This window comes from Vidua macroura, chromosome 1, assembly GCF_024509145.1.
Source record: "Vidua macroura isolate BioBank_ID:100142 chromosome 1, ASM2450914v1, whole genome shotgun sequence".
Classification (NCBI taxonomy): Eukaryota; Metazoa; Chordata; class Aves; order Passeriformes; family Viduidae; genus Vidua; species Vidua macroura.
The window spans coordinates 40765713-40782919 of NC_071571.1; the positions used below are offsets into that span (position 1 = coordinate 40765713).

At 37.7% G+C, this 17207-nt stretch overlaps 1 protein-coding gene across 2 annotated transcripts in view; it reads left to right on the forward strand.

Moving 5' to 3' along the window:
• Window positions 1-16892, forward strand: part of RBMS3 (RNA binding motif single stranded interacting protein 3) — a 699061-nt gene extending 682169 nt beyond the window's left edge. For both annotated transcript variants that reach the window (XM_053978348.1, XM_053978357.1), the window contains 3 exons: window positions 9969-10049; window positions 12601-12728; window positions 16573-16892. In XM_053978348.1, coding sequence (XP_053834323.1) covers window positions 9969-10049; window positions 12601-12728; window positions 16573-16579 — 216 coding nt within the window. In that variant the 3' untranslated portion in view covers window positions 16580-16892. The remainder of the gene's footprint in view (window positions 1-9968; window positions 10050-12600; window positions 12729-16572) is intronic.
• The last annotated feature ends 315 nt before the right edge of the window (window positions 16893-17207 follow it).

A 17207-nucleotide genomic window follows, 5' to 3' on the forward strand; every position in this document is an offset into this window, starting at 1 on the left:
TCAAGAGTTTGCGGAAAGTGGGAAAAGGAAGATTTCCTAAAAAATGCTTACTATTACCACCTTTCACAGCCCTGCCATATAAGCAAAGCTAATGATCATGTAAATACATTTAAAGATTTGGACACAACAATTTTTATGCCAATGAGATTCAATATTTTGTACTGCATCACTTTAAAACACTTTACTTTAAATGTACTGTAGTTGGCACCAGCCTTTAAAGGTTAGTATTCTCTAGTATCCCCACCCTATCCAAATATGAATATGGCTGAAGTTGCAGATAGGTGAAGAGTTAGCCAAGTAACACTCACGGTTTCCAGTTTGTGGGAAATCAGTCTTATGAAATTTGGTTTCATTCTGATTCATCTTCTAAAAACTCAGAACAAACCAAAATATTCTCCCTTGAGCCAGAAATTCCAAAAAGAATTTAATTTTCAGAAACAATGCCTCATGTTGTTCCCAATACAAAATCTAATCAGTGAGATCTTGGCAGCTGCCAACTGGCTTAAATGTCCATCTTGGTTTCTGTCAGTTTTCAGGCAGCAGCTGCAAAACACTCCCAGGATTTCATGTTCCAGAGCAGCCTCAGCATGTCCAGTGCTTTGGGCAGGCTTCCAGACCTCCTATTGGGTCGGCTTACAGGTCTGCTTACTGAGGGCCAGATTAGTCTCGCAGCCAAGTCAGAAAACCCCAGGAATGTTACTGTGGTGAGGCAACTTGGTGGGATTGTCCTGGAAAAAAAGCAGGGCACTGGCTTGAAGACTGAAGAGGTACTGCCAGTTCCCAGATGTATAGGAAGAGGTAAGGACATCCCAGAGTTTCACATGAGGGCTGATATGAAGCAGGGTTCTTGGTGCTTGCAAACTCCCTACTGAACCACACCATCTCTGTGTTGAGCTGCCTGGAAGGCCTGAGTGCATGATTTGTGGGATGTTTATCCACACATGCCCAACAGCAGGCTGATTTTCCTTGTATCCTGAGGCATAAGGGCCCAGCATTTCCCAGAGGGAATGCGTTTCTCCCTGCCTAAGCCTGGACTGGCATGCTCACCATCAATTCAGGAAGGCCAGCTTGCAAGGCATCCCTAATGCCACTGTTTGGGTAAGCCCCAAAAGGTGACATCTCCAAGGTTTTTCAGGCTCACTGAACTGACAGCTTCTCCTCCATCTCTGGATACAGGGTACTGGTAAACAGCAGTCTTTTTTATTAAGTATTGAAATGATCCTTGTCCTGCCCTGTCCTCCCCTCCGTTCCCACAGTGATATCTTTCATGATACTTAGCCAAATGTTTTGGATTCTAAGGATCTTTTAGAGATAAAGGACTGAAGAATATCTTGCTTTAGCTGCTCTTAACAACGTCCAAGGTGTACATTGGTGGTATAATTCTATTATCTTGCTACCTTTCCTCTGCCTGGCATGACTGCCTTTTCATGCAGGAGATGCTGAAATTCTTCCTGTTTCTAGGAAAACTGGAAATACTAACATTCATGTGCCCTTTTGTCTGGTTTTACTGTTCTTTTTGGTTTGGTTTAGCTTCCAGCTGATTGTCCTGGCCTTCATCTGCTTCATTCTTGGACAGCTGGCCCATGAATTGGCCACTTTTATCCCTGGTCTGAAAGAGCAACAGAAAGTGCATGTGATGATTGATGAGCAATTGTTATTTTAAAAGTCTAAGCAGTTCTCCTTTTATTTTAACTATACAGCATGTTTGCACACAGCAGTCTGCTTCTCTTTAGACTCTTCAAATTCATGGAGATTTAATAGCATCTAGAAGACATGTTTACCTCTAGAAAATAATTATTTGTTCATATAAATAGATGTGTTATTAACTATACCTCAGTGTGTTTATATGTTGAGAGACTCACCAATACATTTTATTTTTTTTACTTATGTTGAAAATACGAAAATGTACAGATCAGTTTTCCTTCATCTTACTAGCAGCCATCACCCCTTCATTCTTCAGTATACAGGATCTGAAAGAAGAATATAAATGTGTGGATCTCACACAGAATCTCAATGATTGCCACCCCTGGTTGACTGAGACTGATGCAGGATTCTTCTACATTATGACACAGACCCTATACCCTGATTTTATATAGGATGCTGCAGACAGGACTGTAATAAATCAGGCACTAACCCATGCACAGAAACTTGCCCCAGAGAGCTCATAATGTGTATTCATGGAACAGGTACATAGAGGAGGATATTAGAAAAAAAAAAAAAAAAAAAGGCCTGTCTTGTAGAGAAACATGAAGGAACTGAGGAATTAAGAAAATACAACGAATTGGCAGAGTCTTGTTCTTTGTCTTAAGCACAGAAGTCTTCCTCTCTTGCAAATTTATCCATCAGACATATGGCATTATTCAAATTTCACAAAAAAAGCAGTTTTTGCATCTTGGGGCTGTTCATATATGCAGTCATACATAGGAGATCGGTTTATATTTCTGTACAGTTTCCATGAGTCCCCACCTAAAATGTGACAAGAAAGAGTGAAACTATCATGGGCCTTGGTACACTCACATGGACTGCAAGGATCTTTGGCACCTTCAGGTCAAATGCCTAAAGGAAGTTTCCAATTAATGAAAGATGCAATCAGAATGGGAATTTATTTTCACATCCTGATGAGTTTTCCTCTGTTTTTGCCCTTTTCACACATTGATGAGATATCTGGAAGTGGTTTGAGACTTTTACTGAGTTCATTTGTAGTGCCAGCTTTTAGACTAAGAAGTGGTTAAAGTGAATGAGCCAGGTTTTTTATTTTTCTGTTTATACTGCTTGCATTTACTACAGCTTTTACAAAGTGTGTGGTAGTGAGAGTGTGGTGCACAGCTGTATGTGGGTATCTGACTGTTCTCATATTTATTTACTCTAATTAGTCTTTATCTGATCACTGTGCTTTAGTGGCAGGACTGAATTTCAGAAAGAAGAAAAGACCTGTTAGCTATGGGGGGGTTAGCTCATCCGCACTTTTTCTTCTATACCTTTGTATTACTCTGATTTCCAAAGATAGGGATTTGCGAAGGATGTTTAGCACTCCTGAAGAGAAAAGGAGATTAGTTTGCAAATATAGTTCTTGAAGTTATTATTCTCTCTACCTTCATTTAACTTGCTCAGAGAATTAGGTAACATCTCATTAGGAAGGTTGAAAGTGAATTGATAGCCAGCATTCCTAAATACATTTGTATTACTGAGCAGCAGGGAAGGGATGTTAAATCTGGTAAAGATTTCTATTCTCTGCCTGAACAATGAGTGCAGTGGCCCAGCAATGGGATTCTGTTGAATGACAGAGCTGTTCTTGATAGGACTATGATAATTGTGTGGTAAAATGGAATTATATTATTATATTTTAGGCCTGGCTGATAATTATTAGCAAAATTATTGTAATATATGCAAAAAATTCGTATCATTTATTCTCCCATTCTTTAATTGGGAGAAAGTGAAATTAATAACAGCCATTGAATAAGTACAGGATTGAGCTGGAAAATGAGAATGTTTCTGGGTAGCAAAAGATATTTTAAGTTTAAAATGAAAACTGTGGCAGCTGGATATTGTATTTCATTGAACTGCCACCGGCACTGATGAACTAGATGGTCCTTTTCTCTTCCTGAGTTCCCATATCTCCATGCCAGACTATGGGATAAGAGGACACAGCAAGACAATGTTCTTTTCTATTGGAGAACAGGGTATTTTCAAATGAGAAGGTGGAACCAGAGAGAAAAAAGCAGTGGTTTTATTCTATATTTCATTAAAGTTATAGCCACGTGACAATTGTCAAAGAGAGATGCAGTTTTTGTTCTTTGAAGGGAAAGAGATTTGAAAGTGGAAGGGCAGGTTTCCTTCATGGGGTAAAAAAAAAAAAAAAAAAAAAATTCAGCCAACAGACTCATTTCCTTCAGTTTTCCAGCAATTCAAATGTTTTCACATAATTCTGTTAGTGATGCAGTGTCTAGACTTCTTAGATGGTTTAAAAGATAAAAAAAAAAAAAAAAAAAAGAAGAAGCAGGAACAAACCCTGGCATTAATTCTGGGAATCCTGAAAAGCTAAGTCATTATCACTGTACTATAGCTCATGCAGTGATATGAAACCACAAATAGTCATTGAAGACCAGATTCTGGAATCCTTGCTTATTTCAGATACATGGTTTAGCATTTGCTCATGTTAGACATCCCATTTAATCTCCCTTTAGCAGGCTGTGGTGGTTGGTGTAAAGGCTTACCAGCATATTCTGGTACAAGGCTTCTGCATTTTGGCTCTCACCTTGAGTGAAAAGGCTCCATGTCTTCTCAAGAACATGAAGGCTGATGATATAAGGAAGGAGATCTTTGATTCTTGCAACAGATATATATTGACATAAACCAAAGCAAAACACCAGAAAAAAACATTTGCATATGGAATGTATAAAAGGCTTCTTAAACATTTTTTCCTCGCTCATTGCTGTTTGTCCTTAGCAAGTCTACTGATTCTGAGTGTTGTTTGAGGTTTCCAGATTTACTGCAACATATCTGTTACTATCTAATTTTGTAAATTCTTTTTTGTTTTCTTTATACCAGGAAACTTATTCAACATTGATCAGATTATAAACTGTTGTCACTCTCTAAAATCTCACAGTACTCATAGCGACCAAGAGAGTTAATGTATCTGCAGCAGCCTCTGTCTAATCACAGCTGTGTTATTTTATAGGCAACTAGGCCTATAAATAGAGCTGAACTTTAGGGTGGTTTCTTACACATTCTGTTAATGATGGCCTTCAGAATTTAAACAGAGTGTGCAGCCAAACTCTTCTGGTGATGTAAATGAAATAGTTTGGTCTTGCAAGAGGCACTCTTTCAAGCAGTGTCTCAGCTGAAATTCAGTAACTAATGGCTGGTGTAGGGGGTGTTTGCTATGTACCTCAGCTGTTAGGAAGATGCCTGACTCTGCATTAACCTGGGCCTGAGAAAAGCAGGCTAAGAGCTTATTAGGACAGATGAATAAATGGACATTGCCTGTGCCACAGTCTCAATGTAAAAGCTCCTGCAAATTCCCTGCAGGTGACTCAGCTCCATCTTTGATGGGTAAATCATATTATCCTACTGCAGCATGCTCCCTCACTCTGCTGGCTACAGGCAGCTGCCTTCCTCCTGTTTTTTTATTTCCCAGTGCCTGTCACCTTTATGGGTTTGGTGTTTGCTGCAGGCTTAACATGATCCTTGCTGGAGCCAGGCTGGGACACCCTACTGTTTGCAGATTTTGAAGAAGTGATGTTGCTCTCTGAATTAAACATGATCCTTCTTGAGGGATCTCATTTTGTCCCCTCAGCCCACCTTCTCATTTGTTACCTCCTGGCATTTAACTCTTTGTAGTCACAGAGGGCAGTATCTAAAAGAGCAGAGATGTAGGTGTACATCAACACTTTCGTTTTCTAGCTATATATTCTTCCACACATTTAAGTCATTTCAAAATGGTAAAAAACAAAAACCCCATTGGAAAAGACATGAGTAGAATTCTTAATGTAGCATATAGACTAAATTGGTACCTGATCAGTGCAGTCTGAATTAAGCAGTTTGCCATCATAAAGCATGAATCATATTATAATACTGCACGTCTTCAGTGCTGAGAACATTTGTTCTCTGTACTGTATGAAGAAAACAATAGTTTACAAGCAAATTAAGAGCCTGTTGCCACCAGCAATGTAGTCGTTTTCTGTAGTAGAAATTACTTGCTTTTAAAGGATCAGACTGCTGAGAAAAGCTCCTTTATAACCTCTAGATCCATCATGTCTGCCTGTAGAGTCACTATTCATTTTACTGTCAGAAATGAGCAGCTTCTACTTTTAGACCCACAAAGCCTGTTCATCTCTGAAAGAATGAACAGTCGTTTCCTCTGCCTTGCACATACCTTGCTGAATGACTGATCACATCACAGTGCAAGAATCTTTAATCCTGATGGAAACACGTGACAAAGAAAGGATGCATTTGGGTTTTTCAGATTCTCTCATTTCAGTGGTCATAATATTGATATTTAGTGGATGTAGCTGGGTGCTGCTGAGCTGAGCCTGTGAGTCATGCTGTCTCTATTTCATACATATGTGTGGATAAAGAACTGTACTGAGTGTGGTTCACTCAAGAGAAAATAAATGTCAGTGGTGACCTTCTGACACAGACATCTTCTTTGTTTGCCATCTGCCTACTTCCAAGTTACATGAGGTTCTTGAGGTAGATGGGAAGCCATATGCAGAGTATGAACATTTACAGGAATTCCAAATTGAGCTGCATTGCAACAGAGTCCCTCAGCTCAAAGATGTCCTTAGACTAGAATTTTCATCCTGGGTGTAGTTTATACCTACTATATAACTGAGTAGATATAAAATATTTAACTTTTCTTTAAATCTCAGTATAATTTCTGAATACCTTTTCCACCTCCTAGTGTGGACTCTACTCACTTTAACAGATCCAGAGCACATTTTTTAATAGAATACCCAGGTAAAGTGTCTGGGGGACACAGGAAGAGACACAGATTCCAGTGGGCTCATTGTGTGCTGGATATGGAAGCTAGTGAACAGCAGTGTTCAGGAAACATTTTGCTAAACAACCAACCATGAATATTCATGACAAGCAATTCAACTCTTGCATTATCCAAACCCATTGTTGTAAGTATCAACACTGACATTGTGCCTTAGCACTGTGTAATCTTTATTTATCCTGTGAGATCAGAGAATTAGGATTATGTAGTTCACAAAGGAAAGAAATACATGTAAACTTGCTTGAGCTAGTGTCAGTTATAAAAAAAATTAATCTGTCTCCTTTTTCATGACACTGTTAGTAAACAAACTAAGCTGAAGCAGATTCTCAGCACTACTTCCCATGATAGAAACTGATCCAGCAGGGCAGACATCTCCAAATGCATGTGGTCTCAGCTGGGACTCCCTTGTGCTGCATGTGAGGGGACTTCAGATACTAGACACCAATTATGTGTCTCTGAGAACCAAGTCGTTGTTGTCCTTTATAGGTTGATAAAGATTTTTACAGAAGCCTCAGTGAAGCCTTCAGTGAGACCCTGGAGATAGAGAACCGGTTCCAAACCCCATAACATGTTTAATTGTTGACCCAATAACTCTTGCCCAAAATGGTGAGGGTATCTTTACATTCATAAAGAGGAAGACATTAAATATGTTTGGATATTCCACTGAAGGGCACAATATGTGTACCTGTGATACAGACCACTGCTACTGTGTGATCCAGGGCCATTTATAAAGCACCAGTATTCTGTAGCACTGAGCCTTGGCTAAATTTTCCTGGGACCAAAACCTTTGCCCCAAGTACTATGACTTCATTTGTGCCATTAGTGGAACTAATTTGGCTGGCTAACAACATTTTTCTTTTTAATTGTAGAACTCTAAAGGATTTGTCAGAAAAACTGATCCACCATTAGTACAGACATTTAGACATGCAGAATGTTATATACAAGGGAGAAGTTACTCTCCTACAGTTCTCCAGGGAGTCTGGCAAGTAACTGGATAGCTTTGGTATCCAGTGCTTTAAATCATTGCTGTTTGGCTGAATTCAGTTAAAACTTCTGAGAAAAAAAAAAAAAAAAAACCCAGGAGGTGTGAGTATCTGAAAAGACCAGGGCAAGCAGGTTTTGGCCAGGGCCAGCAGTAACACTCAAGTCAACAGTACACTTTTCCCTAGAGATTGTCTGGCAGTGAAAGAAGCAACATGAAGAAGGCTGGAAAGTAAGATCAGGATCTGCCTCGAGAGATAAAAAATAATGGAGTAAGAAACTGCACAACTACTGAGAGCAGAGCTTTTACAGTCAGCAAAGAGATCAGTTAATTCCCAGACAGTTTCCATTGTGCTACAGAACACCATGCCAAATGATTTTGCAAAAATGGAGTGATCTGAATTAAAAGGCAGTTGCGTAATTTATTATTTTTATATTAAGTCATATGGGTTTGTGCCTAAGGTAGGGAATGGCAGACAACTGCATCTTATAAGAGCCTGAATGTTGATCTGCTAGGTTCAAGGAAGAAAACAGAGGAAGTTCAAGTTGAATGATACTACTTTTTTATTTAAATTAACACTTTCAAATAAACTCTCTATATATTTGTACAAGTGAAGCTAGACTGCATGGATGTTTAGAACCCTTGCAGGTCTTTGTAGAACTCTAAGAATGCATGCTTCAGGTTAATCTTAAATATTGACGCACTTAGAACAATGCCACACAACAGATGTCTTCCCAACATGTGAGGGCACCATTACAAGGCAGAATGAATGGAGAGGAAGCAGCTCTGCAACACCCCAGTGCAGCATTCTCATTAGCTCTTAATCTGTAAGGCAGGAGAACAGCCCAGCTGCATGGAGTACAGTAGGGAGAGTTAGCCTAATGCTTTTGGGGGGTTAGCCTTCATAAAAAACAGTATAGAATTCAATTCTCTTCCTGAAGAACAAGGAGAAAGAGCTGCAGAAAAACATGGCCTGATATAGGCACACAGACACTGAGGATGCTCCGGTCTCTTTGCTCAAGTTCAGGAAAACACTCTGAATTTGGGGAAAAATATTGTGATGGTTCTCAACAGCATAGGCTGCTCGTATTGCAAGTATGCCTTCTATATCACAGATGATCCTCACTTATTTTTTTAACAGAAAACAATTTCACTTAAATACTTTTTATTTTCTTCTACTTGAAAGAATATTTCAGAATTTAGCTGTGAGATTCTTGCATATGCTGTTTTTATTCCCTTAGGCATTTTGCCAGCATTGCTGCAATCTTCACCCCACTTTGCAATTTCAAAATGCATGTTTGTGACAGGCATATCAAACCATCCAGTTAGTTTAGAATTGAGGTGGGAGAGTGCTTTAAATGTAAATTTTACTATAAACAGTGGAATAAAATCTTGCAAGCACTTCCTAGCTCTGCCAGGAAGCAAAGTTATATTTAACTCCTTTTAAAATTCATCAAATACATTGTGGGCTGATTCAGATCTTTGGTGTGTCTTTGAAGATAATATGTAGTGGAAGTGTCATACAGTCAGTTGGGGGATTGGGCACATTCTGAGATTCTTGTCAGTGAAGCATGTAGTTAGGACTGGATTGTAGAAAGAAAAGTACATCTAGATATAAGGACTTAATATCAATACTTTATTTGAAATTTTGAACAATGACTGTTGCATTCAGTTCAAGAGGTTTTTGAGAAGTGCTCTATATAAAGAAGTCAGTGCCATAACAATGACAAAATTCACATGCATACATGAATTTTAAAAAAGATTGTCTTGTAGTACTTGGGAGAGACCATGTTTCAGGGAAGCTAATACAAATTGTTGCTATAATAATTTGCACAAGTTTCAAAATGCATAGGAAAGATCCCTGGATAGTAAGAATAAGCCGTAAGAGTTTATCTAAGGTACTTGTGTACAAAAGGAGAAACTCCAGATGGATCTTGCTCTTGCTTTATTTCTCCTGCCTCGGATTGCATATATCTGCAGCTTTGTATTCCTGTAAACCCAACTGCTGCTGTTGATAGGGTTAAATATAGATTGCAATAAACCTCTCAAATTTAATGCTTCATGTTTTGTAGGTGTCATTAGATAAGGTCAATAAGACTGCAGAAGATTGTTTAGACTGCTTTGTATCTGTAACCACTTTCATATATATATATATATATATATATATATGCTGCTATCATGTCTCCACTGAGTTTTTTGTAAGTACAAATAGGAGTCTCTCAATTTTAGAGAACAATATGCTTCTGTCAGTAAGAGTTTTACTATTGCCTATATTCAGATATGACCTGAGTTTCAAGTTCAAGATTATAATTTTTTATAGCTGGGTAAGTTCTACCATTACCTAAAGTCCTTACTTAAAAGAAATAATATGCTATACTCTTACTAAAAGCTCTGAATGGGAAATTGAAATAGTATCATTCTTCTGACATGATTTTATGCATCTTAATTGTGGTTTTCTACTGTTCATTTGCTTTTGATTTCTTCTAGTACATGACTGCTGCTGCACCTATGCAAGGGACCTACATTCCCCAGTACACTCCTGTGCCTCCAACAGCTGTCCCTATTGAAGTAAGTTTATCTCCATCCGTGAAAGTAGAGTGAAGGGGGAACAGAACTCTTATTTATTATGTCTTCTTGCACCTGTTGTTTGAAAGGGGCCTAAAGGTTCTTTATGGAGTGGTGGCTGGAAGCTTTCAGCTTTTTAAATGAGGACTGCACATCTCTTTATCTTTTTGTTTTCTTTCTTTCCTTTTCCTTCTTTTTTCTAACCCCTCTTTTTTTTTTTTTTTTTTTTTTTTTTTAATTATTTGCAAGGGCTCTTGTATTGCATTTGTTGTGTTGTACAGCAGGACACGGAATAAAAACATCAGTGATTGTGACTATTTTTTCCCCATGTACTTGGGAGGGAGATGGGAAGAGACAGGAAAACAAACCCAGCAGGCAGACCACGAAACCAAAAGAGATTTCAAGAAGAGAAGATTGCAAGAGGGTTTGATGCAGTCCTTAGCAAGGATAGGTAATTGCTGAAACATTTAGCCACCAGAAAGAGTGATTGAGCAATGGAAACCTTCCTCTTGTATATACAGACATGGAGGATGCTGCACTGACTGAGTGCTTTTCATCCTTGAGGAAGGATTCGCTCCCTCCCTCCTTGGGGCTGAGTCATGCTGATGACAGTCTAATGAGTAAGTATTTACTCAACCCTGTAGACCACAAGCTGCTGGGAGAGCGTCAGCTTGGCCTCCACTTCTGTGAAGCTTCATAAGGGCAGCTGAGCACAGCGAGAGGAGGGAGCCTTGGCATCCTCTTCCCTGTGTGTTTCTCTTTGGCACTACCCTCTTTTATTAACAACTTCTGCCCTACTCTGGGGTAAGGCAAGGAGTGCCAGGGTCTCTGTACTTCTGTCTTCATCTGTGTGGACTTTGGATTTTGTGCTATTACTACTCTGTGCTTTGAGGATGTGAGTTAGTGGTACTGCTGGCATGGCTTCACCAGCAGTCAAGTGGGCTTATCCTGTTTTCTCCTAGTTCTTTGCAATTATTCCCAGATAAGGTCCCACAGGAAAGGCTACTACCATTCTGTTGTACTGAGCTGGTTATGTTTCAGTCTTTTTTGCCTTGGTATAATTTTGCCTTAAACCTCATTTGTTTGCAAATTCACTGTGAGTGCCTCTTTTCAATTGCCATTCTTAAGTCTAAATCAGGCAGATACAAATCTGAATTTAAAGGAGATGGTGGGATAGAGAGTGGTTCATATCATGGGGCTGGCTGCACACCTGTCCAAACAAGAATTAAGGTTAATTTAAATTACTTGTCAAGACCTCCTCCCCATCACTCGCTAGTATATTCATGCCTTCTAAAGTAATTCAATGTCATAATTATCTACTATAATAATCAAAATATTATCTGAATCTATAGCCTGTTTTGCTCTTATCCAGTGATGATGATTATTGTTAATGTTTATCTGTATTCATGTAGCATCATGAACCAGGACCCTACCATGCTGGATGCTCCACAAGCAGAGACCAAAAAATACAGTCTCTGCCCCAGAGAGCTTACAATCTCAAGATGAGATGGACAAAAGGAGAAGGATAAAGACAAGGAAGTAGACAGAAAAAAATAATACTGGCAGTCTGCTAAGCAATAAATACAAAGGATTTCTGAAAAATGAAACTGATATTTTAACAGATGTTTTAAAATAAACTACCTGTTTACACAGGGCTCAAATAAAAACAAAGCAAGTGCTTTGTGCTCCCTCTTCTGGCTCTGTTGTGTGCAATAGAGTAATAAAGCATGTTCCCTGAAGATACTTGCTATTCATGAGACCAACACACCAAGTATGAGAGTAGAGGAAAGAAAATGTATCTTGCTTTGAAAGCATATGAAGAACTTAAACCAAGTTCAGACTGTCTAAATAGGATAAGAAATTGTGCATAATGTTACATTCATGAATATAATCTTTTATGTGTTTACTTATCTACATTTTGCAAACATATAAATAAAACAAAACTTCATTGGAGCTTTGACTTAACGATTAAAGTGTAAGGCAAATTTACACTTTAGTAAGTGTAAGGCAAATTTATTTTTGAAGGGAACATGCATAGAGACAGTGTGTAGAAGAGGACAGCATTCTTCTAAGGTGACTCAAATTCTTTTGGATGTGTAGTATAGTGGAAAGTGGTAGACCTAGATTCTGCCTGTATTGCATTTTCAGTCAAGCAAAATAAATGTGAACTCACTGTGAAGTTGGGATAGGTAAGCAAAAATTAGAAGAGGAATATATACATTGTGAAAAAGCCAAGAAGTAAAACACAGAATCCAACAAAATCAGAAGATTTGCCTCTAGTTTTGAATGGGCAGGGAACTGCCCTCAAAGAGGAAGGTATTTTTCACTGCAACCTGTAAGAGCAAAGTACTACTGGTAGGCTGAGTAATCTTGTTGCTGAATTAGCTTTCTAAAACTGATGGAGTTTGTTGTGTTAGCATGTGGTTCTGCTACCTCAAACTCTCTTGATCTCTAGAGAAATGCGTTAACGGTGAGCTGGTGCTGAGCACTTGTACATAACTCATTGCCATGAGCAAAATTAGTAAGTTTTTCATGTTCTTATTTGATTCCCTAGGGTGTTGTTGCTGATACTTCTCCACAGACAGTAGCATCTTCATCACAGGAAGCCAGTGGTCAACAGCAACAGATGACAGTGGAAACATCCAGTGAACATGCGCCTGCATATTCTTACCAACAGTCTAAGTAAGTAGGCATAGGCTTTGGAGTCAGAAGGGTTTGCTTCTTGATTATAGCAGGACAAATTTGACTCCCTCTTTCAGAAATATGTATTCTGAATAGCTTCGTTAAGTTCTGATGAATTCTGGATATATAGCACTGCAATTAGCAAAAGGTTTTGGCTGATGGTCTCAATTTGGCAAAATGTCCTTGAGCTCCTGCCCACAATGATATGCTCTCTAACTGTCTGCTGTTTTTCTGGACTCAGAAGGATCTGAACAACTGCCTTAATAATCATCATGCTAGGCTAAAGCAGAATCTGGCATGAGAGGTTAAAAAGGGTTTAAATTTTGCAGCGGTGAAAATATTGGTACAGCGCACATTGCCACATGTAAAGGTTTCTTTCTGAAAGTGTCGTTAATGAAACAGTATAAATTACCCCAAGTTGGTATTTGTGATTGTGCAAAACTGCCATGCAGATACAGAATAGGCAGAACCTGGAAATGGAAGAGGGATAAGAAGAAGGTGGGTAGAAGCATTGTTCAATCTGTCTCCATTCTTATGATCCCTTTGTTTGCTTCCCATGGAATACCTTGGAAAGTTCAAAATTTATAAACTGACAGCTGTATTTAGAACTTCTAAAGAGTCCCTTCATCTTCAGAATAATCTCTTCAAACACAACTTCTCTTTGCTACAATAAAAATCTTCACAAAGGGAAGGTTACGTATTGATACCACTGGGACTGATAAATGTTGGACAGATTCTAGGAAGGAGCACAAATGCAGTCTTTCATTAATACATGTATATTGAACACCAGCATCACATTGAAAATAGAATTATACCTGTTTTATCTTCGGGAAGAAAGGAGAGAAATAGCCAGACAAGAAATATGATAGATATGTTAGTCAATGCATCAAGACTTTGTACTTACAGAGGCATCAGATATGAGCTGGTATAGAAAAGATTAGAATTATAACAATTTGTCAATTGCTTTACTTCATTTTGACCTCAGGAAGTGAAAGATGCATTTGTTTTTCTACCATATGAGTATCAAATGGTTTCAGATTTATGCGGTTTTGACCACCATAAGACAGAAGACTATTTTTTGTTATGCTTAGATCTGTCTGTATGTACCCATTGCAAAAACAATCAATCACAAGCTACCCAATTGGAGACACAGACTATGTATGCTTATCCTTTCTAGCTGCCATTCTCTCTAGCACCTATAAATAAATGATTGCAAAATACATACAGAATATAAAAGGCAAAGAGAGAAATATGTGTCTGTACCATCCTGTTGACTTGTTTTAATGAGTGCGTTCTGTAGCTTTTGGATCTGATGATTTCTGTATCTCAGTTCCCTTTCTCTTACATCTCAAAGAAAAAGGACTTAGGTCTAGAAGACCTCATAAGGACTTAGGTCTAGAAGCCCTCATAAGGTAGCAGTGAGCTGCAGATTCTGGCATTTTTCCAGCAAAGGAGAAAATGACATTGCAATTCTTTATTGAAATGGATGCTGTGTTTCTTGCTCATGTGGTAAATTCCCTGAAAATGAGATCCCTCATCTTTCCTTGTCAGCTACAGCATTTTTGCAGCGATGAATATACTTGTAATGGCACTGGCATTTATATTCAGAGGACTTTCTTTGTTTTTTAATCAGACAGATTTTTTTATTATGCTTATTTCAGTATTTTTTTTTAATCTTAAATTGGCCCTCTATTTATATCTGCCCGTTGCAGGCAGAAATGCAGTGTGGGAAGCTGTAGAAACAAACCAAAATATACACAATCTCTGTCTTTAAAAAATAACTTCTGACAAAATATTCCAGTGACTGTTAATATAAAACCAAGTGAATTTGTTTTATAATTAAAATATAATTTTGTTACTCTGCTTTTCAAAGGGCACATTTATTAATAACAAACTTCATGCCAGATATAAAACGGTGATTGTCAACGTGAGATGTACTAAAGTAATTAACATGACTGGACAATGATTTTGTCAGATATAGGCAAAGGAACAGGCAGACTATGTAAAATTATTTCATGGGAGCTGATTGGTCAGGAGGAAAGTTATAACGGTATATTTCCTTACATTTATTTTCTTTGCAACAATCATAAAATTGCAGGCAACGAAGGAGAGAAAATGTACTAAGAATGAACTGGGTGGTATAAGGACTCTGTACTTTCTTTGTAAGTAAAAATAAACCATGAAACTTGGAATTTAAGTTCCACTTTCTAATCAGCATACATATTCTTTTATTTAATATGCTGAATGCTGTACTTGAGGATCCCACCCACAGAGTTCAGAAATGATAACTTCATGGCAAAAACCTGGCTACATATTGTGTAGATGAAAAAAACCCTTGATTCTGAGGAGAGTAATCTACTTTATGAGGAAATCACCTTAATTATTTTAGATCCTACTACCCTTTTTCCTTGTAAATATTTAATTTTGCACATAAAAGCATGAACACTATGAAATGGAGATCAATGGATATCCTTGCTCCCAAAAAGTATACTCTCTTACCTCCAAGCAAAACTCTGCTGCACAACATACTCTGATTTTAAATGTGGAAAGAATTATGTTTTTCTGGAGCCTTTTGTAGGCAAACTCAATGCCAGGTTAGATTAGAGGGCATGTACTGTGACCCATTGGTGATATTGGTCTCTTGCACATATGGCAGCCACTCAACCCATAGGGGCAGTAAAATCTCAGGAGGTGAGCTTCCAGCTTGAGTAGTCCTACCTGAAATTATGCATAGAAAACCAGAAGAAAATAGTTAATTGTTGCATTCCACATAAATCTGTTCTTAACTTCCAAAATATTACCTTTCAGGAGTCATGCAATGAAAAAACCCTTTGGCAAACTTAGTATTTAAAATTGTAGTTCTGTGTTTACACTCCCAGATGAAAAGTTCTGTGGCAAATGTTAGGTCATCAACATTCTTCACAATTTAACTCCTAATTTTAAAATGTATTTTAAACTAGTCAAGGCAAATGCATTAATGTTTGCAAAAGAAAAGGTGTTGGATTTTTCTTGTGTTGAATTTTGGTCAGGAAAGGATTTTTTTCCATGTAAACTTTAAAGATTGTGGGAAAAGCAACAGCTGATCCTTACAGATAGCCCTAGACACAGAATAGAATTTTTATGTAGGTTCTGGGTCTCTCTTAAAGATCTCACACAGTCTTGTTCAAATAAGTTAGATGTGACATATCTTTAAGTGACACAAAACATCAAAAACACAAAATGAGAGGTATCTTCTGTAGGAAAAAAGTTGCTAATTTTCCTTATTCTCTGTGCTAAATTTAGAAAGATATGACACTATATGATAAAAATATATATATTTCTAATTAATATTGCCTTGAAGGTTTCTGCTAAGTTAGCCTTAACTGGCTCATTAAGCAGACTGCTCCACAGTGTAATTGTTCTTGCCATCAGAAAATGTGTTCTTTCTAGCAAATTGGTTGTATCCTTTTATTGTAATTTTATCTTTCATTTTATTATTAATACCCAAAATAAATAGTGGCACTTATTATTATGAAAATATTCACCCTCTTATTGAATTACCTGTGAAAGATTTACACAGTGTTAAGCCATGTATTCATCTCATTTCAGTGTAGTTAGACTGCCTATTAATGCCTAGCATTCAAAGAGTAAATTCATCTGCTTAAGATGTGTTAATGTCCCCAAAGCAGGAGTTCCCTATTTTTGCCTGACTATTTTCAGCTTAGTGGTGGTATCATATTTAAACAGCTGCAAAGTTAGTTTAGCTTGGATAACTTTTAAAGGGAATTGGGTGGAAAAAAAGGAGAGGAGGCTATTTCAAAGTTGTTTTGACTTAATGACCACTTTAATTCAATTGTTTTTACAGACAATAAACAGGACTGAAGAATGTCGGTCTGAAATCTTTGCCTTGAATGGAGAAACTTCACTGAACAAGAAGTTGGCTTCCAGTTTGCACAGGCGTCAAATGAATGCTTTTTTTTTTTCTACCTTTCCCAACGAAAACAAAACAGTGTTTTTATGTGCTGTGCAAATGGTTCCGTCATGTAGTCTGACAATTTTATTTTTGCTATTTTTTTTTTCAACTAAAGGAAAAACCCAGAGGAAAAATGCTGGGTTGACATTTCATCTGGATGAACATTTGAATTCAGAATTTACCTGGAGGTGTAGCTAGATTTTTTTTTTTTTTTAAACAGAAAAACTGATGATGTCAAGAGGGAGCAAGTTGTGATGAAAACCAATTGTCTTCCTCAGAAATTAAGCTACTCTTTTTCTCTCATTTTCTTTTTCTTCTTGTTTTAATCTAGAGTATTTTTTGGTTTTTTGTTTTTTGTTTTTTTTAAAGAAATGTTTAGGTAAGGTTTATCTTGAATCTTAATTGCCTTAATTTTAAGGACGTCAAAGGCTCTCAAGGCAAGCTGTCAACGTCTTGTTAGAAAACCCGAGAATGAATTGAAACTGCTCACACCGGTGCTGGTGCAGAAGTTTAATAGACTGAGTTTT